This window comes from Protopterus annectens, chromosome 14.part0, assembly GCF_019279795.1.
Source record: "Protopterus annectens isolate FY-2018-M chromosome 14.part0, PAN1.0, whole genome shotgun sequence".
NCBI lineage: Eukaryota > Metazoa > Chordata > Ceratodontiformes > Protopteridae > Protopterus > Protopterus annectens.
The window spans coordinates 369,998,268-370,024,394 of NC_056748.1; the positions used below are offsets into that span (position 1 = coordinate 369,998,268).

The following is a 26,127-nucleotide window of genomic DNA, read 5'->3' on the forward strand; positions in this document are numbered from 1 at the left end:
TCGAGATGGATGGACCTGTGGAACCTGGCTCTGCTTTATCGTGCAAGGATGATGTGGAATCTCTCAGAGCTGAACTGTCTTCTCTACAAGACGAAGTGCATAAACTTATGGAATTGGTTACTAGTTTAGTAACCGCAGCTACTGACAAGGTAAAACCCAACAAAGGGATGGAAGCCTTTGAATCCGATGACGTCGAGACAAGTGTTTCAGATGAGGCGGAGCATTGTAAGCGTAAAGCTGTCGTAACAGCGTCATCTCCTGAACAGTACGTGGTCGACGTACTATGTACGCCTGATCGTGGCTATCCTAAAGAGTTGAGAGATACTGATGGCGTGTTTGACAACATTCATAACACCGCTACTACCACCATTGATTTACCTGATAAGGACAAGGCTATTAATGGAGAGGGACTGGATTTACTTAAAAACGACGACGGCCAACTTTTTAGTGAACACCTGTACAACGTATCTGAGCAGGACTTCACTTTTGACTTCAGCCTTAGTAGGGCGCGAAGGGAAAAATACAAAACCGGAGCTCGACCGAAGGAATTTCCTTTGGTCAAGACGTATGAACAAGGAAAATTAAAGGCCACGTCAGCCCCCAAAGGTACTGTCATTCAGAATGTATCACATGTTTCACCGAGTTTTGGTCGAGGTAAAACTAGAACCATTACTAATCAGGAAAAGGGGAATTTTGAACAGAAAAGAAGCAATTGTACTAATAACAACAAATGTACTATTAGAGAATGTAATAAGGATGGATTGATTGAACAATTTTTAGATGAAAGTGTTGATTTTTTTGACGCTGATGTAGATACCGCATATAAAAGAAAATATTCAAATACTGAACAGACATATGCATCTTTGAGAGATCTCATTTATGATTTTGGTAGAAAACTTGTGGCACACAAGAACACCAAAGTTGATTGTAGTTACTTGGCCAGGTGTCTTAAATTAAAGGTGGTACCCAAGGGTTTGAGGTTTTTTAAACTACCCTTGGGGATAGAATATGGGTTAGACACTATGAAGGAATTCAACGACCTATTTGATAGTTTTGGCTATGCATTTATGAAAATATTGATCAAATGTTACGACGAAAAACTTCTTAAACTGACTAACGAGGTGGAAAGTATGAATTATACTATTATTAATCACAAAGATTTTGAATATTGGAAAGAGTTATACACAAAACAATACACAGTAGCGGACAACAAAATATCAGGGATTGTGGAGAGAAAAAACAGAAAAATTACCCGTGATCTAGAATTGTATAAGAACAACAGAGCATATGTGTGGCCCTCCCACAGACCCCTAGACAGTAATCGGAACAACAACCACAGTATGCGAAAACCACCTAAGGGTAGTTTTAGGGAAGAAAATTTTCAGGGGGGGAGGTTTTTTCCAGCAAGAAATTTCCACAAGTACTGATTAAGCGTAAAGAGAAGATTGAAAGTGAACAGTCAGTAACCTCCTTACATCATAATGATAATACATATAACAGTGGATCTATATTGTTATCACACCATGATCTGTTTCGAACAGACTATGCAATGGTGATAGCAAGTATCCTTATATTGAGGCAACAGCTAGTAAGGAGAATAACACTGACAATACTGACAACCAACGTCCCAACATAACTGTGTATGAAGGGTTTAAAGTGTACAACTACACAGAGATAGGGATAGATAGTGATTTTGTTAAATTATTGAGCAAGGGGATGAAATTTATCCCCATGACAGGGATGAATATAGTTGACAACATCAAGGAGGTCAAGATGTACTGTAGACGGCTTAATTTGGCAGTACAATTTGATAAGAGCACTGATTCTAACGCTAATAAGAAAGGGAACCCTATCGGTATAGCAGGTACCGACCTCAGGAAGAAAAGTACATATATCCCTGTGAGTAATCCATTCATATCAAATTATGAAAAAATGGTGTGTAATGATATCTACTGGGTACACAAGAATATTAAGAAAGATAAGATTAAATATGATGACAATTTAGCAGTATCAGAAAGAGACAGCTTGGAGAAATTCTTATGTAACAGAGATATTAGAATCATGAAGCCCGACAAGGGAGGTGGGGCGGTATTATTTTACACCAACGAATACAATGAAGCAATACATAATCTGTTATACGAGTCAGGAAACTATGAAAATATATCTATGAACCAAATAAATATTGGACATAAAAGAATAGATCTGTGTATAGAGGAATATTTGATTGATAATAGGATATCAAATGATACATACACATTTTTAAAGACTGATTATCCTATTTTGGCCAAAATAGTCGGGATACCTAAGGTGCACAAGTCTTTGGACAACCCTCCCTTTCGGCCCATAGTATCTGGATCTAGATCCAAAACTTTCAAGATAGGTCAACTGATTGATAGGTGGTTAAAAAATATTTACGACTCAATTCCCCATATCATGAAAGATTCTTGGAGGTTTTTGGGAGAACTGACTAATGACAAATGGCATCCTAATTTAATATATCTCACAATAGATATTAAAGATTTGTTTTCAAGTATTCCTAAGGATGAAGGGTTGGAATTTTTTGCCTGTAGCTTACGTAAATATTCAGGGTTCACCTGGGATAAAACCAACTTGATCTGTGATATGATGGGATTGGTGCTAGATTACAATTTTCTAGCTTTTCAAGGAGAATATTTCAAGCAGACCAGGGGAGTGGCCATGGGAGCAGCGTGTGCTCCCATGTATGCGAACCTGGTAATGCTTGAATGGGAGTCGAAGTATGTATTCACGAGTGAATTCTATCCAGACATTTCCTATTATGTTAGATACCTAGACGATATTTTTATTTTATGGAACTCATCAGTGGAGAGACTAGACGAATTTATGAAATTTCTTAATTCTACTACTGAATTTTTGAAATTTACCTATAGTTATAGTTGTAGTGAAATTTCGTATTTAGACACATTCATCAGTCACAATGAAGAGGGTTTTATCTCTAAAGTATATAGAAAGCCTACCTTCTCTAACGATTACATTCATTATACCAGCAATCACCCTCCCCACGTCTTCAAGAACATACTTAAAGGCCAATGCATCCGAGTAGCTAGGATAACATCTACTAAGGACCTCATGAAGACGGAACTCGAATGCATCAAAATTCTTTTCTTGGATCGAGGTTATCCAGAAAAGATGGTCACTGAAATGATTAATTATGTACAGGGTCAGTGGGGACTTAAATATGTGCCTGTCTTAGGCAATTATTGCATAGAAAAGAAGAAAGAGAAGGAGGATGCCTTTAGTGGAAGAGTTTGTGTCCTGACGTACACACCATACACTCATTTCATAACAGATATCCTCAGCAGACACTGGGAATTGTTAGCTGCGTTGCATATGGAAGAGATGTTAGGTAAATATCCTAAATGTGTATATAAGACTGCTCCCAATGTCAAACGTCTGCTGGAGAGAACTAGTGACATCAGGCACAGAGATTTGAGAGAAGGTTCCAAAGGAACAACAAAATGCGGGAGGTGTAAACAATGTAGATATATTAACCAGGATAAAGTTTTGAGGCTGGATGACATCAACCGCACTTACATTTCAAGTTTGACGGGGAACTGTAATTCCATGGGAATAGTATATGTGGCTTTATGTACACGATGTAACGCACACTACATAGGAAAAACAGAAAGGCAGTTCAAGAAGAGGATGTACGAACATCAGTATAGGATACAGAAATGTGACACCAAAAATGCCCTATACAGACACATCTCCGAGAAAGATATTGAACACAATTTTAAATTTACCATCATTGATCAGGTCCATCTTGCACCTTTTGGAAGTAATTGGAAAATGGAGTTGGCCCTCAAAGAAAGCAGATGGCAGATTCTCACTGACTCAACTAGAAAACCTGGTTTGAATGATTACATCAGCATCAAACCTTTTCTAGCCTTACTATGAAATTAATATATTTGTGATTTTAGATCATGTAGGAAGTAATAGGGTACTTTAGTTTACACAGCTTGTTGGCCCACACAGCAAATGCAAAAACAACACATATTTTCTACTGTAGGCTATTACGTAGCCCAAACTTGATTGTATTAGAACAGATTTTTAAACGTTTATGTGGATTTAGCTATTTTTATTTTATTTTATTTTATATCTAACGTATTATATTACTATACACAATGATAATTTAATATTTATGTACTATATGCAACCTATTGTTGATTATAATTTTTAAAGAAATTCATAACTGTATGTATGTATTTTTTGTTTTAGTACACATTACAATATCTATAAGTGGATATTTTTACAAAACATATATATGTGAGATTTTTTAAAAGATGGAAACAAGTTCATCTATTCACTTATTATATAAATAGTTGTTTTTAACATGATATTAACACACAGACAGTATGACTTTAAAATATTTGGCGGTTTTTTGTATGCAATAATTCAATTAAGGAGACTATATAAGGGATTGACTATGCTGATTTTATTGTTCTGAGGAAGACTGTGACCAACAGTTGAAAGCGCTTAACCGGAGTTTCATGTTGTATGGATTTACAATAAATTTTTGTTGCTGTATCCTGGTGTACGAGCAGTGTGTTCTACAGTACTTCCATCTGAGTTCGTTGTCACATAGTAGCAAGGGCATTTTTGACACTTGGCTAGATAGATGACACCAATAGAATTATAGTTACATGGAAATTAACTCTTGATAAAAACACCATTAATTGTAATGCTGCCACCTAGAGAGAGAGAGACGTGCCTACACTGGGCACACCTTTTCACATTTTGTGGTACCTGTTTTTTTTGTTAGATACAACTTTCCAAAAACTATCACCACTTTCTAATAAATTTTTAATAGTGCTGCCCTTTTATACACTACTGAAGTTTTATCGCCCAGTTTATCTGTTACCCCTTGAAACAAAGTAAATACTTCCCAGTTTTTGTCCAAAATCTTTCTAATGTTAGTATCTTCAGTATAAAATTGAATTACCAAACTAGAAGTAAAATCTTTATAAGCTACGCTATTTTTCTTGGCTACCTCCCTAATGCATCGAACATTAGACCTGACTAAAGGAACTATGAGGTAATTTTCTCTTTCAACCTCAACACTAGTTCTACTTGAAAGTATCAAATCCACAGGATAGCCCCTATTTTCAAACATTTTGTGTAAGCTGTCACACTCTAACAAAATTCTGTAGAACTTAGGGATTGGCGAGACTAGCAGGTGTTTAAGGTCCTGCAATTCCTTGCCTTTTTGTTGCAGGGACTTAAACAGGTCAGCCACTTTTCCACCGAACAGGGTAGTGTGATCCAAAGGAGCATCAATAAGTTTGGCCCTGAAGTTGTCAGGAAGGGGCCGAAGGCGTAGCCAAGAATATCTTCTTAATGCAGAAGCTGAAGCAGCTGACCTGGCTGAGGTGTCAGCTGCATCATAGCTGCATCTTAAGGAGTGTCTTTTCACCTGAGAGGTGACAGCTAGCAAGGAGGTCAAGGTGGCTTTGGCTGCACAATCTGGGATGTCAGCTAATTCCTTAGTGGCCTTGCCCAGTAGTGCTAAGGAATACTTGGTCATCATGTGAGTTTGGTAGTTAGTGGCCCTGAATGACAAGGTGGCAGAAGTGCATATTTTCTTGCCCAACCTTTCTATTGTCTTGCTGTCCTTGTCAGCTGGAAGAATGGTAGTGGTAGGGAGCAGCTTGGATGCCCTATCAGATGAAATGGAGATAGTGGCTGGGTCAGCTGGAGGGCATTTAATCAGAAATTTCTCTGTCTCAGGGACTTTTGTAGAGTCCATCTGATCTCCTAGGGGCTGGAGGTTGGGAGTCAGGGTTGATGGAAGTAGAAGCAAAGGCATCCATAAAGGCCAGTTGAATGGGGGGAAATAGAAGAACTGAGGGAGTCCACCTGATTAAGGTCATAAAACCTCTTTTGTACTTCCATCATATCTGAGGCTTCCCACTTAAAGTGATCTTTCATCATGTTGATAGTCTCCCCAAAGGTTAGATCTTCCATTAGGGAGTCAGGCTCAATAGGGCCTTCTTCTGGAGATCCACATCCCGAGGGGAAGAGATCTGAGAGGAGTAGGAGAGGAAATCCTTTGAGGAATCAGACAGTTCCTCCTCCTCCAAAAGTTCTACCCTCCTTTCAGGAATTACAGATCTAGGACTTAGGAGGGGAGGGGCAGTGGTAGGGGCCCTGTAGTAGTAAGTCTAAGGAACATGAAGGCATTAAATAAACTCTGGCTGAAGGCCTGCCAATCGGTCACGCTTTCACAGCGGGAGATAAAGGTTTGCATTTTTTGTTTTTCTTACGAGGCTTAGCTAGCGTCTGGCTGTGCAAAAGCCTAGGGTCAGGCATAGGGATGGTGGCTGCAGAATCCGACATACCCCCAGAAAATACTGGTTCCCCTCGGAGTCTAAGGTAAATGCCAGTAAAGCCTCTAAGGACATGCCATCTGCTCGAGATTGCGCAGCTTCCTCCAAGGTACCCATTTAATCCACACTGGCGGAAGCTGAATCCCCAGTCAAGTCGATGTCGGCCACAAACTGTGGAATGGTCGGTAGAGTCGCAGCTGAAGGAGTAGGCCACAAGGTCTTGGCCCTCTTTTTTGGCGGTTCAGACTGGGTGTCGGATGCGGCCTCCATCCCTAATACTATTTGTTTTATATGTTGGTTTTCTAGGTACAGATGTAAGGCCTGAAGACAGTGACATAAGGTCTTAGGGACGAAAGACTGACAATGGAGTTCTCGTGGCCGTGATCCCTACCTAAACAAGAGACACTGATCATGGGTTTCTTTGTAGGGAATCTGCTGGGCACACTTACCCTTTCCGGATGACATGAACAGACTACATGAAAAAAACAGCCGGACTGAAAGAATCCCTAGTGGGGTACTTAGCTGAATTTTTCTTGATCCAATGTTTGTGAGAAGCAGGAGCACCTGGCGTATGACTGGTGGCTGAAAAGTTCTGGGGCTGGTGCATGCAGACATCACATTTATGGCCAGTGTTCCTGCTGCCATGTCATATGTCCAATGCACCTAGAGGGACTGAAAATCTTTTGAATCCTGGCAGGACGAACTGAAAGGAAGAAGGGTCAACCCACATGTAGAATACTGCAACACTGGAATAGAAGGACATCTAAGAAAACAATTCTTCTGAGCTGGAATATAGGATCTGAATCTCCTAGATGCAGTAAGACCTTACTAAGTTTAATGTTACTGGCTGCAAAAAAGCAAGTACAAGAAAATGGAAATCAAAATCTGACCTACCTGTGATCGAAGTACTGAACGCTGTAAAAGAGATAAAAGAACTGGAAGTGGGATCTTTAGAAGAATGAATGAGCAAACTACAAAGAAATACACAGAATTTGTGGGAACAAAACATGCAGAATAGTGTTCAGTAGCAGGAGAGAAATTTAAGGGAAATCAAGAATTGAGCAATGTATGCAAGGATGGAGCGAATGAAAAAAATGTCAGAATGTATTCTGCATGAAATAAAATAAATGTGATCATGGTTTGTTTTCTTTTCCATTACTGTATGTGTACAAATGTTGCTTTTTAATGCCATGTTTGATGTTTTAAAAGACATTTAGTAGTAAGTCTTACCAGTCAATTCCTTTATAATAGTTGGGCCCATTGAAGAACTGAATCTCCTCAAACGTGACTGGACTAGGGAAGTTACTGGTGATAGCTTGATGAAGGGTCAGGAAAAAGTGCAGTGCTGTTGTACCTGAAACAGGAAGGGTGAAAAATAGAAAAAATAAAAAACCTATAAAGTAATCCATCTACAAAGACCTCTAAATACTTTACAAAGGTTGAAAGTAGGGAAAAAAAATCTCATACACAAAGCCATTTCATTTCTAAGAGAACAATCAAAAGGTTAAAAAAAACTTAATATGAATCCAAATGCCTAATTACAGTAAATACCGTCATACCTCTCAACAGTACAGATTTTCGCAGAATGTTCAGATTTTTGTCTCATAATTTTGGTCCGTTTTTCAATAAATTGTGGTTTTCTGGCAAATTAGTGGTGAATCATTAATGACTGAAGTTAGAAAATAAGGACTGGCATTTGAGTTTCAGACTTCATACCCTTTAGAGAATTCATGCTAATGCAAAACCTTTTATTCCATCAACTTTCTAAATTTGTAAGAGCAATGATGAGCCTGGTCTGCAAGGTTATGGAACTTATAACCAATGACATTGGGAATCTCCAAACTCTGGACCCTACCCAGTTTGGGTTTGTATTTCTTTGAAGTGGTCACCAAAGCCGTAGATGAGGGTAAGGTGGTCCACACAGCCTATCTAGATCTTGACAAGGCTTTCGACACCATCCCCCACTCCGGAATTATAAATAAACTCACTAAACTAGGTATAAATCCCTATGTCACAAGATGGGTTGCCAACTGGCTCACTGACAGAACCCACACTGTGAAAGTAGCAGAGACTAAATCCAACTTCAGACCAGTGACAAGTGGATTACCACAGGGTTCAGTCCTAGGTCCTCTCCTGTTTGGTATCTACTTCTCTAAAGTACAGGCTAACACAGAAGGTCTTTGGCTAAAAACGTTCGTAGATGACTGCAAACTAGGAGCCATAATCAAAACTCCTAACGATGTGGACATCCTCCAAAAGGGCCTCACTGAGACAGATGCTTGGTGTCAAAGCCATGGCCTCAAGCTCAATGCCAAAAAGTGCATTGTAATCCTTTTTGGTAAAAACTTTGTACCTATGAACTACCACATAGGCAGTAGTCTACTTAACACCAAAAGTGTAATAAGAGACCTTGGGACACAGGTGGACAGTAGTCTCTCCTTTGATAATCATATCTCCACAGTAGTCAGGAAATCCTTCTACGTGGCACACCTCATCACAAAACGTTTCTCATCCAAGAAAAATGAGGTCATTGTTCCCCTCTATTCATCACTCATTAGACCCATTATAGAGTACAACGCTCCTTTTGGTATGTACCTCACAAGACATCTACAACAACTGGAAAGGCCGCAGAAATACCTCACAAAGAGGATTACTGGCCTCAAACAGATGCCCTATCCAGACCGTCTCAAAAAGCTCCAGCTTTACTCATATCACATATCGCCCACTCAGAGGCGATCTCTGCCTAACATGCAAAGCTATGTCAAACCCAGAGCTTTTGGACATGCTCCACTTAAAGAAATCCCAATCCCATTTGCGCTACATGCTCTAGGGACTTGCACCTTGTCACAACAATAAACAGGACATGCTGGAGGGATAGACTCCTGTCCCAGAGACTTCCCATACTATGGAACAAACTACCTATCTATATCAAACAAAGCTCCTCATTAGCACTCAAGAAAAATCCTGATGATTGGATGGGAGATAGGAAATTCACCCTGGGGATCACTTCTGTGGCTCTGCTTGACAGGGGCACAGGAAAACAATTTTCTTGGGTGGCGAAAGCCAGGGTACCGTTTGTCTAAGCTTATATAGGCCCTAGTAGCCTAGTATCTACCTATGAACCAATATTCAAAAATTGCCCCACTCTGTCTGCAGTGTGATTCTCAAACAATCTGGAAATATATCACTGATTGATAAGTACATTTCTTGGCATATTAACCTTTCAGAGTTCTGCATTGTCTTAATTCTGCCTGACTAAATTATTTTATATATTTTCTGGCATTGTTTTCTGTTTCTCATCTGTCCTGAAACTGCATTGTTTTCTGTTTCTCATCAGTCCTGAAACTGCTTCCCCCCTGTTCCTGTGGTGAAGTTTGTAAAACTGGTCTAACAGCTTTTGTGTTATCTGATTGCTTCAAGGATTGCTGATTTAAAAATAGTTTCTGTTTGTAAATTCAGGCACACACTGTTGGAAAATCCTGGTGTTCTGTCTGCAGTATGATTCTCAAACAATCTGGAAATATATCGCTGATTGATAAGTATATTTCTTGGCATTTTAACCTTTCAGAGTTCTGCATTGTCTTAATTCTGCCTGACTAAATAATTTTATATATTTTCTGCCATTGTTTTCTGTTTCTCATCTGTCCTGAAACTATTTTCCCCCTCCCCCCACCCTATTCTTGTGGTGGTGTTATAGTTGGTGGCTTTGCAGCTGCCCACCCCTACTGTAAATTTGATCTGGGACACCCCTCCCAGTCTGGTGCTCACTCTACTTAATATAGAGAGAACATCTGAAAAGGACAACCCACTTAGGTTCTTAACTTTGAATTTTTCTTCTGCTCCTTCTTCCTCTCTCCTTGCACTTTACTAAATAAATAAATAAAAATAAATTGCATTTTATTTTGTTTTTGCCTCTTCTTAAAAGTACTTGATTGTATTTATTTGGTTCCATTTATTACTGCTTGGTAGTAGCCTGATTAAATTGTAACTGTTACTATAAGCCTTTTGGTTTAAGGACTTTGGCTCCAGACCAGTTGTTTTACATTAAGAAGGTTTGTGGTCTGCACTGTTGTGGCAGGACAGGTAGCTTACATCCTTCTAAGTTGGGAATTGCTTATTGAGGGCTCAGTGTCTGTTTTTCTAAAAGTGTATTAGTTCTAGTTAAAGCACTTGGGCTTCAGGCCAGTTATTTTTCATTAAGAAGGTGTGTGGTCTGCAGTCTTGTGGGAGGAGAGGATAGATTTTGCCCTTCTGAGCTGGGAATTTCTGGTTAAAGGCTTATTGTGCCTGCTTATTTGAACTGTTTCTTTCTGAAATTGGTGCACCTTGGTTGCTGTAGCATAGACTACATTCAGGCATCCTGAATCTAGTTTTCTTTGTATAACTTGAGCATTTATACAGGCCATTTCTTTTGGAGAAGGTTTCCCTGCACCCTACTGGCAGGAGTGTGCAGTTACAACTTCTCTGATTGAAGACTGCTGGAACAGGGCTCAGTTTTGAGCTTTTTTCCTGGTTAACTGGGTAATTTGTTTAAATCGGTTTGCTCGTTTTCTATTGTTATATAAAAAATTGCACTTTATTCATCTGCTTTTACTGTATTTGTGTTTCTTCCTACTTTATTACTTTATTTTGCTTTTGCTGATTGTTCTTAAAAGTACTTGATTGCATTTATTCTGCTGCATTTATTACTGCTTGTTAGTAGCCTGATTAAATTGTAACTGTTATTCTAAGCCTTTGGTTGAAGCACTTGGGCTTCAGACCAGTTGTTTTAGATTAAGAAGGTTTGTGGTCTGCACTGTTGTGGAAAGACAGGTAGCTTACATCCTTCTAAGCAGGGAGTGGCTGATTGAAGGCTTAGTGTACGTTATTCTAAAAGTGTATTAGTTCTGGTTTAAGCATTTGGACTTTGGGACAGTTATTTTATATTAAGAAGGTGTGGTCTGCACTCTTGTGAGAGGAAAGGGAAGATTCTGCCCTTCTGAGATGGGAGTTTCTGGTTAAAGGCTTATTGTGCCTGCTTATTTGAACAGTTTCTTTCTGAAATTGGTACGCCTTGTTTGCTGTAGCATAGACTAAATTTAGACCTGCTGAATCTAGCTTTGTTTGTATAACTTGATCAGTAATCCAGACCATCTTTTTTTTGGAGAAGGTTCCCTTGCACCCTAGTGGCAGGAGTGTGCAGTTAGAACTGATCAAAGACTGCTGGAACGGGGCTCAGTTTTTAGCTTTTGATTGGTTAATTGGTTTAATTGCTAATTTGCTACTGTTATATTTAAAAAAAATATACTTTATGCATTGCCGCTTAGCTAGGGTTAAACGTTTCCCGGCGCCATAAAGTCTGCTCTTCAAAATTTCCCTTAGAACTAGCCAGTTTTTTTAGTTTTAGCACTAAAATCTGTTTCTTTGAGCTCAGCACTTGTTCAGAACTCGTAAGCACTAAATAAGCTATAAATTACTAGAGCACTCAACTTTCCTCACTTGTCTAGAAGTAAAGAGTTTTTAGTACTTAATAAATAAGCACCTAGTCAAACATATCTAAGGGTCAGCTCCCGGTGTTTTCTCCTGTCTACCTGATGAATCTGGGCATCTTGGGGTAATGCAGCAATTGCCTCATGTACACAGACAACCCTCTCCTCCTACCACCCAACACTACAACCTGTGAGAGATGCACTTATGTAGCCAAACTGGAAGCAAAGCTCTCTTCACCCAAGACTGGACTAGACAGTCAAGAGGAGAAAGTAAACACTTGCACCACACCACACTCATCACATAGTCCCTCATAACCTACACCACCAAACACACACACACACACACACACACAGAAACATGAAAAACACACCTACATTTGCAGAGGCTCTCAATAAAAATCTGCTCAAGCAACAGAAATCTCCAAAGCAGAAATGCAAGCAACCTCCACCTCCCCAACACAACCCAAACAACACAGAGCCCACAAACTCAGTGTGCCACTCAACCACAGCCAATAAGGCATAACAACGTACCCAACACTCTAGTCATACGTGACTCTATAGTCAGGCACACTGATGTTCCACGCACCAGGCTAAACAAGGAGAAAGTTACTGCCAGTTGCCTGTTGGGTGCCAGGATCTGCCACATAATGCATGCACTTATGGCACTCCACAACAAGTACAAATATGACTCTGTCATTGTCCATGTTGGTGTGAATGACCTGAGACATACCTCCCTGGACTTCAATGAAAAGAGACATGGACGAGCTCTCTAATCTTGTAACCCAGGCAGGTATGACCCTAGCCCTGAGTAGCATCCTGCCATCACCCAGAATGATACCAGAGTACAAGGACAAAATGATTAACTTCAACAATTGGCTAAGCTTCTGGTGTCATTCTAAAGGGATCCAGTATCTGTCTGCTTAGGATGACATGATCGACAGACCATGATGCTTTGCCAGAGATGGCCTGCATCTGTTGCCCTTGGGATTCCGGATACTGGCTAATGCTCTTGCCACCCCTATAGTGCCTTTTTTAGGTAAGTTTCAAATGACAAATTCACCACCTTAACAGGTACAAGCAAGCAAAATCTGAGGGTAATGCCACTCAATGCTAGAAGACTAAACCTCAAAATGCATTAACTCGAGGCACTCCTTAAAATGGAGAACTTCGACATCTGTGCAGTGACATAGACCTGGTTCAAGGCTCCAGAGAGCACCCCTGCATTACCAGGCTATAATTCATACCACACCTTTCGGCCACCTAACCTGGACCGAAACACTAAAGGTGGAGGTGTGTCCATATTCATTAAGGATATCCACACCTCCAGGCTAGTTGCTCAACATAATGCATCCGAGATTATCCAAGTGCAACTAACTTTGGGCAAGACCACAATCTAAATTGTAACCTCTACAGATCCCCCACCATGCCCCAGGATTCCCACTCCTCATTTCTTGATACACTGGAAAATATTAGGGTACAACCCAACACCTTAATAACGGGCAAACACTATTGCTCAACATTTTCTGGAATTCATAAATTCCAATGCCTTGGATCAACTTATCCACACCCCCACCAGGGGCAGCAATATCCCATGGGCGACTGGTGTCCCACACCAGAGGTCAATTCCTCGGTCAGATCCGACCACAAGCTAATCACGCTAGACATCCACATCCCGCCCCCTCCCCCATTAGAGAAACCAGTGTAAAACATTTCTCCAAAGCCAACTTCATACTTCTTAAGACAGACATGGCAAACTTCACGAAACCCATGCATATGGACAATACAGGTATGACTGCTGAATCCTACACAAATGCCTTTTATAAGCACTTACACGAGTGCATGGATCGTGCTATCCCTAACAGAATCAAAATACTATCCTCAAGAAAAAGAAAGACAATCTGGTGGTCCCCTGCCATAAACAAACTCTACAAAAGAAGAAACTGTTGCAAAAAAAGAGTAAAATCCCATGATTGGAGGAAAGTACAGTTTTGTACCTACCATAAATGTAGATGTTCGAAGATCCACATTGCTGCAGTCCTTACATATGGGTAGTCCGCTGTCCTCGGTCGGCCCGAATACCAAAGTATTAGGCTGACGTCGGTCAAGGCGCTTAAAACTGACATCAGAACGTCAGGGTACAAAAGTGCATGACCGACGTCATTTCCTCAGTCTTTTCTTGCCCCAGATGTCAGAAGGCCCTAACAAGAAAGGCCACAGCCAAAAAACCAGCAAAAACTAACCAACCACCCGTGCACTAACCACATTTACAAAATGTACAACACAAAGCACAACACCACCCTCAACAACAGAGGGGAAGGAGGGAGGGTAAATTGGACTGCAGCAATGTGGATCTTCGAACATCTACATTTATGGTAGGTACAAAACTGTACTATGTTCTTCATCTCACATTGCTGCAGTCCTTACATATGGGTAGAATCCCAAAGCAGAGGTAAGGGAGGATGGCAAAACTATAAAGCATTAGGAGCTGCCAAAATGCCCTGTAAAATTGCAGTGGCAAATCCAGCCCTAGATTTAGAGTAAAGTGGAAGGTGGTAATGCTTAGAGAAAGTATGCACTGAACTCCAAGTAGCTGCTTCCAAAATATCTTTAGTAGCCACCCCTTAAAAAGCTGTAGAAGTGGCAGTAGCCCTAGTGGAATGAGGCCTAATCCCAGCTGGAATCTCCTTACCATGATGGGAATAACAGAAAGCAATACAAAACCAATCCACTTAGAAATAGTTTGTTTTGACACAGGTTTGCCCTGAGAACCCAAAGCAAAAGAAACAAACAACTGCTGAGACTGCCTGAACCCTTTAGTTCTGCTCAAATAATATCGCAACTGTCTGTGTATATCCAAAGTGTGCAAAATCCTTTCCCTTTATTTTGGGGTTTGCATAAAAAGTAGGCAAATGAATAGTTTGGTTTAAAGCCACACTAGAAACCACTTTAGGCATAAAAGAAGGGTTAGTGCAAAGACACCCTATCCTTGTGGAAAATTGAGAAAGGCTCAACTGCCATAAGGGCCTATAATTCAGAAACCCTTCGCAGAGGTAATGGCCAACAAAAAGCAGTCTTCCATGATAAATATTTCAACTCTGCCGATGCTGCAGGCTCAAAAGGTTGTAGAGTGAGTTTCTCCAACACAAAATTGAGATCTCAAGCAGGAGTAGGAGCTCTACGTGGGGGTCTTATATTCTTTGCCCCTCTAAGGAATTGCTTAAACAAAGGCTGAGAAAATAATGGTGGGTCACAGTCATAGTGAGCAGAAATTGCTGCAGCATGAACCTTTATAGAGGAGAAGGACAAACCTTTGTCCAATAACTCAGTAAGGTATTGAAGAGCAACACTTAAATTAGGTTTAGAAACATCAAAGTCCTTTGCTGTACTCCAAAATAAAAATCTCCTCCATTTATCTCGTAAACTTTCCTTGTACTAGGCCTTCTGGCCTCCAAAATAACATTCAAAACTTGTTGTGGAAGCTGAGACCCTCCAGGGTTTAAAACAGAATATGCCAGGCTGTCAGATGTAGAGAATGAAGTTTGACATTGAGTAAATGACTGTTCTCCTGAGACAGCAGGTGAGGAATCGAAGGCAAAGGCCATGGAGGCTCCTGTACCAGACTTCTCAGTAATGGGTACCAGTGCTGTCGAGGCCAATCTGGAGCTATTAAAATCATGTTTGGCTTGTCCTGTCTGACCTTCAGCAGTACCTTTGGGAGGAGAGGCAGAGGTGGAAAGGCATACACGTGAAGATTGCTCCAATTGAATGAGAGAGCATCCACTTTCCAAGCTGTGGGATGAAACCTTTTTGTGCAAAACTTTGGCAGCTGGTAATTTAGTGGAGAAGCGAACAGATCTACGTCTGGAGTTCCCCATAACACTGTCAATCTCTGAAATACATGAGGATCCAATTTCCACTCGTGGGGATCCATAATTTGTCTGCTCAACACATCTGCTAAGGAGTTCTGTGCTCCTGGCAGAAACCTTGCCTGAAGATTTAGCTGTAAACTGAGAGCAGTCTCCCACAAAATCATTGCTTGCCTGCATAGAGGATAAGAATTCGTTCCCCCTTGCTTGTTGATGTACCACATGACAGTTGTGTTGTCTGTTTGAATCAACACCTGCCCTGGAAGAAGTAAATCCTTGAAAGCTATCAATGCAAATTGGACTGCTAACATCTCCTTCAAGTTGATATGTAGATGTTGAAGTCTGGCAGGCCACGTGTCTTGTATCCATTTTCCATTTAGATGAGCTCCCCAAGCTTTGTCTGAGGCATCTGTCGTTAAAATCTGACTCGCCTCTGGCCGGGTCACAGAGAGTCCCTTGTTTAGGTGACATTCCTGAGCCCACCACAAAAATTCCTTTTGAATGCAAGGTATTATCTGAATGACAGTGTCCAAATCTTGGCAGTGCTGTGTCCATACATTCTTGAGATACCACTGTAGCTTCCTCATATGCAATTTGGCATTGGGAAGTACCAGAATACAAGATGCCATGAACCCCAAGGCTTGAAGGACTGTCCTTGCAGTCAGCCTGGACTGATGAGACAACTGGTGGAAGTAGAGAGAAAGATTCTTTTGTTTGTCCGGGGTCAAAAAGGCCATCTGGGATGCTGTATTCAGTCTCACACCCAGAAAGCACATGTCCTGAGAGGGTACTAGACTGGACTTTATTTCGTTCACAGAATACCCCAGGCATCTTAACACTGCCATCACATACTGTAAAAGATGAAGAAGTTCGTCCTTTTCTTGGGCCAGAATCAGGCAATCGTCCAAATAAGGATAGATTTGTATTCCTCTTAGCCTGAAGAAAGCTACCACTGGAGCCAGAACTTTCGTGAACACTCTGGGCGCAGTAGATAAGCCAAAGGGCAATGCAGAGAACTGATAATGTGAAGTCCCAGCCCGAAAACGCAGATACTTCCTGCAACTGGGCCTGATAGGAACATGAAGGTAAGCTTCCTTGAGATCCAGAGTCACCATCCAGTGATCTTTGCCCAGCAGAGGTAAAAGCTGTTGTAACGTCAACATTTTGAACTTGGGAATGTCCAGATATGTGTTGAGGATAGATAAATCCAAAATTGGTCTCCACGTGTTTCCTTTCTTTGGTACTAGAAACAGGCGAGAATAAAATCCTAGGCCCACTTCTGGCAGAGGGACCGGTTGTATGGCCCCTATTTGAAGTAGTAGAGAAATTTGTTTGTGAGCCTCTAGTCTTTGCTGAGGAGGAACGTCCGGCATGCCTTTGAAAGGAGGCAAGGTATGGAAATAAAACTTGTAACCCTGGAGTATGATATCCAATACCCATTTGTCTTGGGTAATCAACATCCAATTTTCCTTGAAGAGTGCTAACCTTCCTCCCAAAGGTGCTGCCAGGCAAGAAGGATCTGGCAGCTGAAAAAGTTGGTCATTGGGCCTGTTTATGAAAGGACTGGCCCCTGCCCTCACCCGAAGATTGTGCAGGTGAACTCCCTGTTCTAGGCCTGAAAGAACTCTGAGCTCTGCCCCTACCACGTCTAGATCTACCCATAGACTGAGAATCATAAGAAGGATACGTCCACCCCTTAGCAGGCCAATTCCTACTAAACTTCGGAGGCTGAATTTGAAAAAAAATCTTTAACAGCCTGCATAGACTTAGCCTTGTCTTCCATTTTCTTCAAGAGTGACTCCACAGGTGAACCAAACAACACATCAGACTGCAAAGGAGCATCCAAAATCCTTGTCTTAACATGGTCAGATAAATTCTGATCCTTTAACCAGGCGTGCCTGCGAAGAACTGAGCCAGTGGCAGCCACCCTAGACGAGGCTTGCACAGCATCAAAACCACACTGTAATGAATGCTTACCCACTTGTTCAGAGACATGCACCAAATCTTGCAACTCTTTACACTCAATGCCTTCCACCAGAGCATCCACCTTAGACTTCAATTGAGAAAGAAGAAAGTTTTGATATTTCAACATATGAAACTGGCAATTCAAAGCCCTCATAGCTAAGGTAGAGGATGTATAGACCTTCTTTCCCCATCTATCCAAAGCTCTGGCTTCTTTATCTAGAGGAACTGGATTTTTTACAACAGAGGCCTTGACACCCTTAGGTCCCTGACTAATAGTTTCTGGGTCCGCCCTAGGACTCTTATAAAGATATTTATGAGCCTCAGGCACCCTGTAATACCTATCCGGTTTAACAGGAGCAGGAGGCAGAGAATCAGGATTAAGTGAAGCCTCTGCAAACACATCTTCCACAACATCCAGAACAGGGGTATAGCCAAGGGCCTATGCTGGGGTAACAGCAAAAACTCCCTAAGCCTTTTCCTAGAATCAGAGAAGTCCTGACCTTCCCACTTAAAATGTTCCCTCATAGAATGAAGTGTCTCTGAAAAAGAAAAATCCTCTGGAGGAGAAGCAGAAGGAGTGGAATCATCTGCATCAGAATCAGAATAAGGAGAATACTCCTGCAAGTCTTCAGCTGAAGACTCTGAAATATCCGAAGCCTGCTCAACACTTCCCAACTCTGGCTCCACCCTAGGCTTCTTATCAGGAGGGGGCATGGAACCTCTAATCAGAGTAATTAAATCTTCTGCCATTTTAAGCATGTGCTTCTTAGGCACAGACCCTGCTGAACTAGGAGTGACACCAACAGAAGCTGAAACTGGCCTGCCTCTGGGAGAAGCCTTGGAAACAGAAGGAGAAGGCCTAACCACCCTAGGAAGGGAGGGGAGTACAGTAACTTGGGAAGCCCCTTCAGCCTGACCTGCCTCCTGAGAGACCACCTCCTGCAAAATCAAAGTCTCCCCCTGAGACTCCAGAGAAACCTCCGTCGGACCAACCGGTTCCACTAAAGCCTCTAAAGAACGGGCGTCCGGAACAGACGACTCATCTTGCCTGGGTTTAACTGCTTTGTCTTTGCGCTTCTTCGCAGAAGCGGCCGGAGAATCGACGGCATATTATAATTGCACCGCTTCCCAAAGACCAGCCTAGCACAATCCAACCTTCGCTTAATAGTGCGCTTATTGAACCTAGCACAAAAGCGACACCCAACAACGTTGTGCTCAGGCCCCAAACAAGGAATACACAAAGAATGATAATCCCTATGCGGTATCTGTTTCCCACAAGAAATACAGTTATTCACTTTTCTGACATCCGGTAAAACACTGAGGCAAGAAAAACAAAATAATCCCCAACGGGTACCAGCCAACTTGGATTCGGTCTGAAACTCCGAACTCGAAAAATTTCAGAACGCCGAACGGCACTTGCAACGCTGCTTCTGCATTGGACCATGCGGCAAAAAAGACTGAGGAAATGACGTCGGTCATGCGCTTTTGTACCCTGACGTTCTGATGTCAGTTTTAAGCGCCTTGACCGACGTCAGCCTAATACTTTGGTATTCGGGCCGACCGAGGACAGCGGACTACCCATATGTAAGGACTGCAGCAATGTGAGATGAAGAACATCTACCTGGTCAGCCTCAGTAAGAAGCTGAGATCCCTTATAAAATCCTCCAAAGGTAGTTATGAAAACAAAACCTCCACTGATTCTAAAGACAACCACAAAGCATTCTGTAGTTATGTCAAGAATCTCAATGGCAACACTCAGATCTGCTCTGAGTTACAGCACAATGGCATTAAATATACAGAACCAACTGATACTGCCAACATCCTGGCACATAGGTTCAGTGCTAACTTTATCCCCCTCTCACCCCCTAAAGGGCCCATCTATATACCGGACGAATGCAAAGTTCCTGTAATTACGGCTGCACAGGTAAAAAAAAAAACACTCTCCAAAGCCAAGAGTAAAGCATCCATGGGACCCGACAACATACCAGGCTGTGTTCTACATGAACTGCAGAATGAACTGGCACCCCACTTAAGCACCATGTTTAATCATAGCCTCACCTCAGGCTTTGTGCCCACTGAATGGCGCACAGCGACAGTTATCCCACTCCACAAAGGGGGAGCTACCACGGACCCCGGGAACTCCCGCTCCATTAGGCTAACGAGCCTGGTCTGCAAGGCCATGGAATGTATCATCGTGGATCTTATACACAAAGACACTGGTAATTTCCAAACTCTGGACCCCACCCAGTTCAGGTTTGTAAAAGGCAGATCATGTCTCCTAAACCTGATAGACGTCTTTGAAGCAGTCACCAAAGCCATAGACAAGGGTAAGGTGGGTTCACACAGCCTATTTCTTGCCAAGGCTTTTGACACCATCCCCCACTCTGGAATTATAGATAAACTCACTAAACTGGGTATAAAACCCTATGTCACAAGATGGGTTGCCAACTGGCTCACTGACGGAACCCACACTGTGAAAGTAGCAGACTCCAAATCCGACTTCAGACCAGTGACAAGTGGAGTACCACAGGTTTCAGTCCTGGGTCCTCTCCTGTTTGGTATCAACTTTTCTGAAGTACAAGCTAACACAGAATGTCTTTGGCTAATGAAGTTCGCAGATGACTGCAAACTAGGAGCCATAATCAAAACTCCTAACGATGTGGACATCTTACAAAAGGGTCTCACGGAGACAGATGTCTGGTGTCGAAGCTATGGCCTCAAGCTAAATGCCAAAAAGTGCATTGTCATCCCCTTTGGTAAAAACTCTGTACGTATGAGCTACCACACAGGTGGTACTCTACTTATCACCAAAAGTGTGATAAGAGACCTTGGGACACGGATGGACCATATTCTATCCTTTGATAATCACATCGCCACAGTAGTCGGGAAATCCTTCTACGTGGCACACCTCATCACAAAAGGTTTCTCATCCAGGAAAAAAGTGGTCATTGTTCCCCTCTACTCGTCACTCATTAGACCCATTATAAAGTACAACAACCCTTTTGGTATGTACCTCACAAGACATCTACAAGTGGAAAGGACGCAGAAAAACCTCACAATGAGGATTACCGGCCTCAGACAGATGCCTTACGCAGACCGTCTCAAAAAACTCCAGCTTTACTCTGTCGCATATTGCCTACTCAGAGGCGATCTCTGCCTAACATACAAAGCTATGTCAAACTCAGAGCTGTTGGACATGCTCCACTTAAAGAAATCCCAATCCCTCTGAGCTACACACTCTAGGGACCTAAACCTTGTCACTACAATAAACAGAACATGCTGGAGGGATAGATTCCTGTCCCAGAGACTTCCCATACTTTGGAATAAACTAACTATCTATATCAAACAAAGCTCCTCATTAGCACCCTTCAAGAAAAATCTTGATGACCGCATGGGAAATAGGAAATTCACCCCAGGGATCACCTCTGTGGCTCTGCTCGACAGTGACACAGGAAAATAATTTTCTTGGGTGGCGAAAGCCAGGGTACCTTTTTGGCTAGGCTTATATAGGCCCTAGGACCAATAGCCTAGTACCTACCTATGAACCTTTGTACAGAGTTCTTGCTTTTAAAGGTTGAGAGGCATGAATATTGTTACATGAAAACTTACCATAACGGCTACTGTTGTGATGTTAACTATGATTTACAAGACCTCAGATATGTGATCAAAACTATCAGACTCTATTTCTCATTCTACACAAGTCTTTTAAAGCCGTCTACCTTGGGACCTTACATGCTAATAGTCATACCTCACATGCAGGCATAAATCGCCTTGCCTTCTTTCTCAGCCATTTCCAAAAAAAAAAAAAAAAAAGATTCCTTACAAGCTCAGTTCTCCATTTAACGAACAGGGAAAGGAAGTACACAGACAAATCAAGGATTTAGGATTTCTGAAGCAGCCTGAACACAATTAGGCAGGATGGAATTTAGATAACACGGAAAAATAAATAAAAATAAGAAATGAAGAAAAGCATGATATGATAAGACACGAGGACTCCTCTGACATCTACTGTCTTCTACATTTGTGATTAAATGTTTTCAGTTAAGTACGGGTTGCTGTTTTCTTCATGTCTCAACTATAACACAAATAATAAACAGTGGTAGCATCATTAGAAATAGAGAGGAATCTTAAAAAATAAAATAAAATAAATAAATAAATCCAAACAAATTATCCAGGGTAGAAGCAGAGGACAGACTGCTATCATCCAAGTCAGTGATCATGGCCAGTGGAAACTCAGGTTTTCTGCTGAAAAAAAAACTTCTTTGGAAGAAATCAGTGGATAAAGGAACTGCCTTCTCTTTTTAAAGAAAGAAAGAAATGGAGTTGAGTTCACAGACAACCTTCAAAATCAATCTCGCATAGCAAGGGGCCTGTAATGTCTATGGTGTGTGGAAATATATAGCAAGGGCCCTGTAATGTCTGGGATGTGTGGAACAGACATGGAGCAAGGCACCTGTAATGTCCACGATGTGTGGAACAGACATACAGCAAGGGGCCTGCAATGTCCAGGATGCATGGAATAGACGGGGCCTGTAACGTCTAGGATGCGTGGAATAGACATACAGCAAGGGGCCTGTAATATCTAGGATACTTGGAACAAACATACAGTAAAGGGGCCTGTAATGTCTAGGATACGTGGAACCAACATACAGCAAGGGGCCTGTAATGTCTAGGATGAATGGAACAGACATACAGCAAGGAGCCTGTTTCTGCACTTCCCTGATAAACACCTCTTCACAAGGTGACTGTGCAAAAACTAAGACCTTGAGCTGACTGTGGCCCAGACCATCAGCTTCTCAGAATCAAACAAAAACATGAAATGACCCCAGAACAACTAGATAGAAGCTCAGTAATATTCCATTAAGAATATGAAATGGACGTGAAGGAAAGATTTAAGGCATTAAATCTAGTGAATACAGTACCTGAAGAACTTCAAAGAGATATTCAGGATACTGTCCAGGATGTGGCAGCAAATGATATTCCAGACAAAAAGTAGACTAAGAAGGCAAAATGTCTGCCCATGAAGACTTACAAATGGCCACGGAAAGGAAGAAAGCAAATGCAGATATCTAGTGAAAAGCAACAAGAGATAAGGCAGTAACCCCAGTGGGGTACTTACCAGGCTCTAGAGGTAGGTTGAACCATGCTGAGAACACAGTCGTACTTCTCAATGGTACAAAATGAGGTTAATGCATTAAACTACAGTAAGAAAAATCTAAGATGGCACAGGCAGAAGTCTGGGGGGGGGGGCATATTTGCTGCACTGAGCAAAGAAAGGTTCTGAGCTCTGCAAACCAAGCTGGACATCCAGGGATGCCTGTAGATAAGTCCCACTAGTTACAACTACTGCAAAAGTGATCTAATGAAGACCACCTATATAAGAGCCCTAACATCAATGATAAATATAACGGCATATTCTCTGAGCTGTAGACAGGTATCTTGGACAGTGAAAATAACAGTCTTGAAAATCCTCAGTAATAACAAGGCTGCAGGAAATGATGGAATTCCTGCTGAGCTGTTTGAACTCCTCCAAAATTATGCTGCTACATTGTTGCTATAAGCCTCAAAAACAATGTATAAAAATGAAGGACATGGATTTTTAAAAGTCAACTTACAGCATTATTAGAAAAAAAAAATCAGCATTTTACAACTGTAAATTAAGTCAAGATGCAAAGCCTTTGACACAATCTCCCACGCAGGCATCATCGAAAAGCTAACACAACTTGGCGTAAATCCCTATCTCAGTGGGTGGGTGGCCAACTGGCTCACCGACAGGACCCACAAGTTCAAAATAAGTGCCTCTACTTCCAACAGCAGACCTGTCACTAGTGGTGTTCCCCAGGGATCTGCCTGGGACCCGTACTGTTTGGCTTCTACTTCTCAAAGGTCCAGGCAAAGACAAAAGGTCTGTGACTGACTGCAAGTTGGGTGCTGTCACTGACCCCCCCTAAATGATGTTAACATATACTACAAGAGGGTCTCACAGCAACAAATGACTGGTGCAAAAGTCGTGGTCTTAAGTTAAATGCAAAAAAATGTATTATCATACCATTTGGCAAAAACACGGCCCCTACTGATTGCCGCATCAGTGGCAACCTGTGATGAGAGACCTAGGTACACAGATTGACTACAATCTCACATTTGACCATCATGTAGCAGAAGTGGTCAGAAAAGCCTTTTACTTGGTTCATCTCAGAAGTAAAGGGATTACATCCAGAAAAAAGGAGGTTATTACCTCTCTGTACTCCTCACTCTTTAGGCCAATAATTGAATACAACTCGTTTGGTATTTACCTCTCAAAACGTATGCAGCAGCTGGAAAGGCCACAGAAATAGCTCACAGAGAGAATCTATGGCCTCCAACTCCTGTCCTATGTGGACAGGCGCAAATCACTATCACTCTATTAGGTGCAGATTGCTCAGAGGTGATCTGTATTTCACTTACAAGGCAATCTTGGACCCTGCTCTACTAGAGATGCTCCATATCTGTGAGTCTAGCTCCTTACGCATTACCCACTCGAAAGGTCTAAATCTAATTTGCAACATTAACAAAACCTGCTGGAGAGATAGGTTTGTCTCCCAGAGGCTGCCTGTCTCTGGAATAGCCTTCCCATACACATCAGAGTACGTCGCTGACCCTCTTCAAGTGCAACCTTGATGAGTGGATGGGAAACCACAAATTTGTTCCAGGGGTTCCACCTGTTTCCCTCATTGACTGGAGTGACAGGTGCTGAGTGAGGTTTCTTTTTTGGTGATAAACTCTTGACTAGGCTTGTAAGGACCCCAGGGCCATTAGCCTAGTAACCTCTTACGATCCTATGTGCAATGTGGAGAGACTTGACTGCATTTTAAAAAAACGAAGCTTTTTAGAACTACAATACCCCTGGACCTGGAGTAATAATCACTCCAAGGCTAATCACTTTAAAAAATAACTACTCTTACAGGCTATTTTAATGATGTTGTTGACAATATCACAGCCATCATGTAAGCTCCTTTTTAGAAATTGATACTGATCTTCACAAAATATACAAAACAAATAGTAATAATTCAGAAAGTGAATTCATCACAGACCATAACCTATCCCACATTTTGGAACTTCCTACAGAGGTAAACAGTCAAAAGCATCCAGAGGTAGCTTTAATGCTGACATATAGGTTTTACACTGTCTGTGTACTAGAAAGGTTATAATGCAGTTGGGCTTCTTATTTATATTATTCTTTTTTAAACTCTATGTCTCTGCTGCTGAATGTCAGTGTTTTTACTCCAAATAACTCAAGACAGTTGCAAACGGGAACATCACACAGAGCAAAGGATTATTATTTATTTGGCTAAGGGGGATTCAAACATGGTGTAAACTTTGAAATGTTGGCCAAGTGATGTCATTTTAATATTATGAATATTTATTTATTGCCATTCTAATTCAATTATTTTACTTAGATTTACTTATTTTCCATGGATTTTTGGTATACATATATATATTTTTTTACTTTATCTAAGTAGTTAAAAACAGTTTTAGTTTGGGCAATGAAATTACAATCCTCCAAAATATCAAGATTACATGCGAGTTACAAAGCACAAATCTGATGTCATAATCATCATGACGAAGAATAATCAAAACCAAAAAGTGTTATTCATTTGGTATGATGACTGAGAATAAAACATACTGACATCATCTTTGCAAAGACAATCAACTCAGAGATTGTTCTACTTTACAATACATTCAGAGAGAGACATTTTAGCCACCCCCCCCCCTACACACACAGACCTTCCACATAGGAAGAGATCCCTGGCACTCCCACTTAAACCACTTCCTAGGTCACTGTACCTTGGGAAAAGGCATGCATAACTTCACTGAATCAACTGTTCAAGCAAACAGAATAAATTTGGGAATCACAGAAATGATCTTCATGAAACTACATTATTCTGTAATAATACACTTTATATATGCCCTATTACCGTGACATTTTTAGTTTTATGTTTTACATTTCTGTTAACTGGACTGAGGTTCAATTTCAGTTGAAGCTTAGGATCACTGTTTAGTTAAGTGACATGCACTGCTACACAATACGCAAATGGAAACTGAAGGGAATCCAACCATGGACTACAGGAAGTGGTTCATTAACAGATATTTTTTTTTTCTAAAACACCTTTACTGAATTACCACAAGCTTACAAGAATCTCAAACACTTACAGGACATATAATTTAACAAAAGCCTCCTAGCATGAAAGTAAAATCCAATGGTCATCCTCTGAAGCAGCTGCTGCATATATCAGAATGTTATCCCTTTCAGTCTTCAAGACCTAGCAATCTGAATCGCTGGAATGTGAGGATAACCATATCTGCTTCAAGTATACTGAAACAATAAAATATACATATAAAAAGGGCTGAAAATCTTCAAAAACTTCCGATCTGCCCCTTACTGCATCAAAATGCTTGTGATACTGCCTTGTACTAATTCAAAAG

General features: G+C 41.3%; 1 protein-coding gene across 4 annotated transcripts in view; it reads right to left on the minus strand.

The window, feature by feature from the left end:
* The window catches only part of NDST2 (N-deacetylase and N-sulfotransferase 2), a 1,311,836-nt gene that overhangs the window by 128,481 nt on the left and 1,157,228 nt on the right, over positions 1 to 26,127 (minus strand). For all 4 annotated transcript variants that reach the window (XM_044056100.1, XM_044056101.1, XM_044056099.1 and 1 more), the window contains one exon: positions 7,596 to 7,719. In XM_044056100.1, coding sequence (XP_043912035.1) covers positions 7,596 to 7,719 — 124 coding nt within the window. The remainder of the gene's footprint in view (positions 1 to 7,595; positions 7,720 to 26,127) is intronic.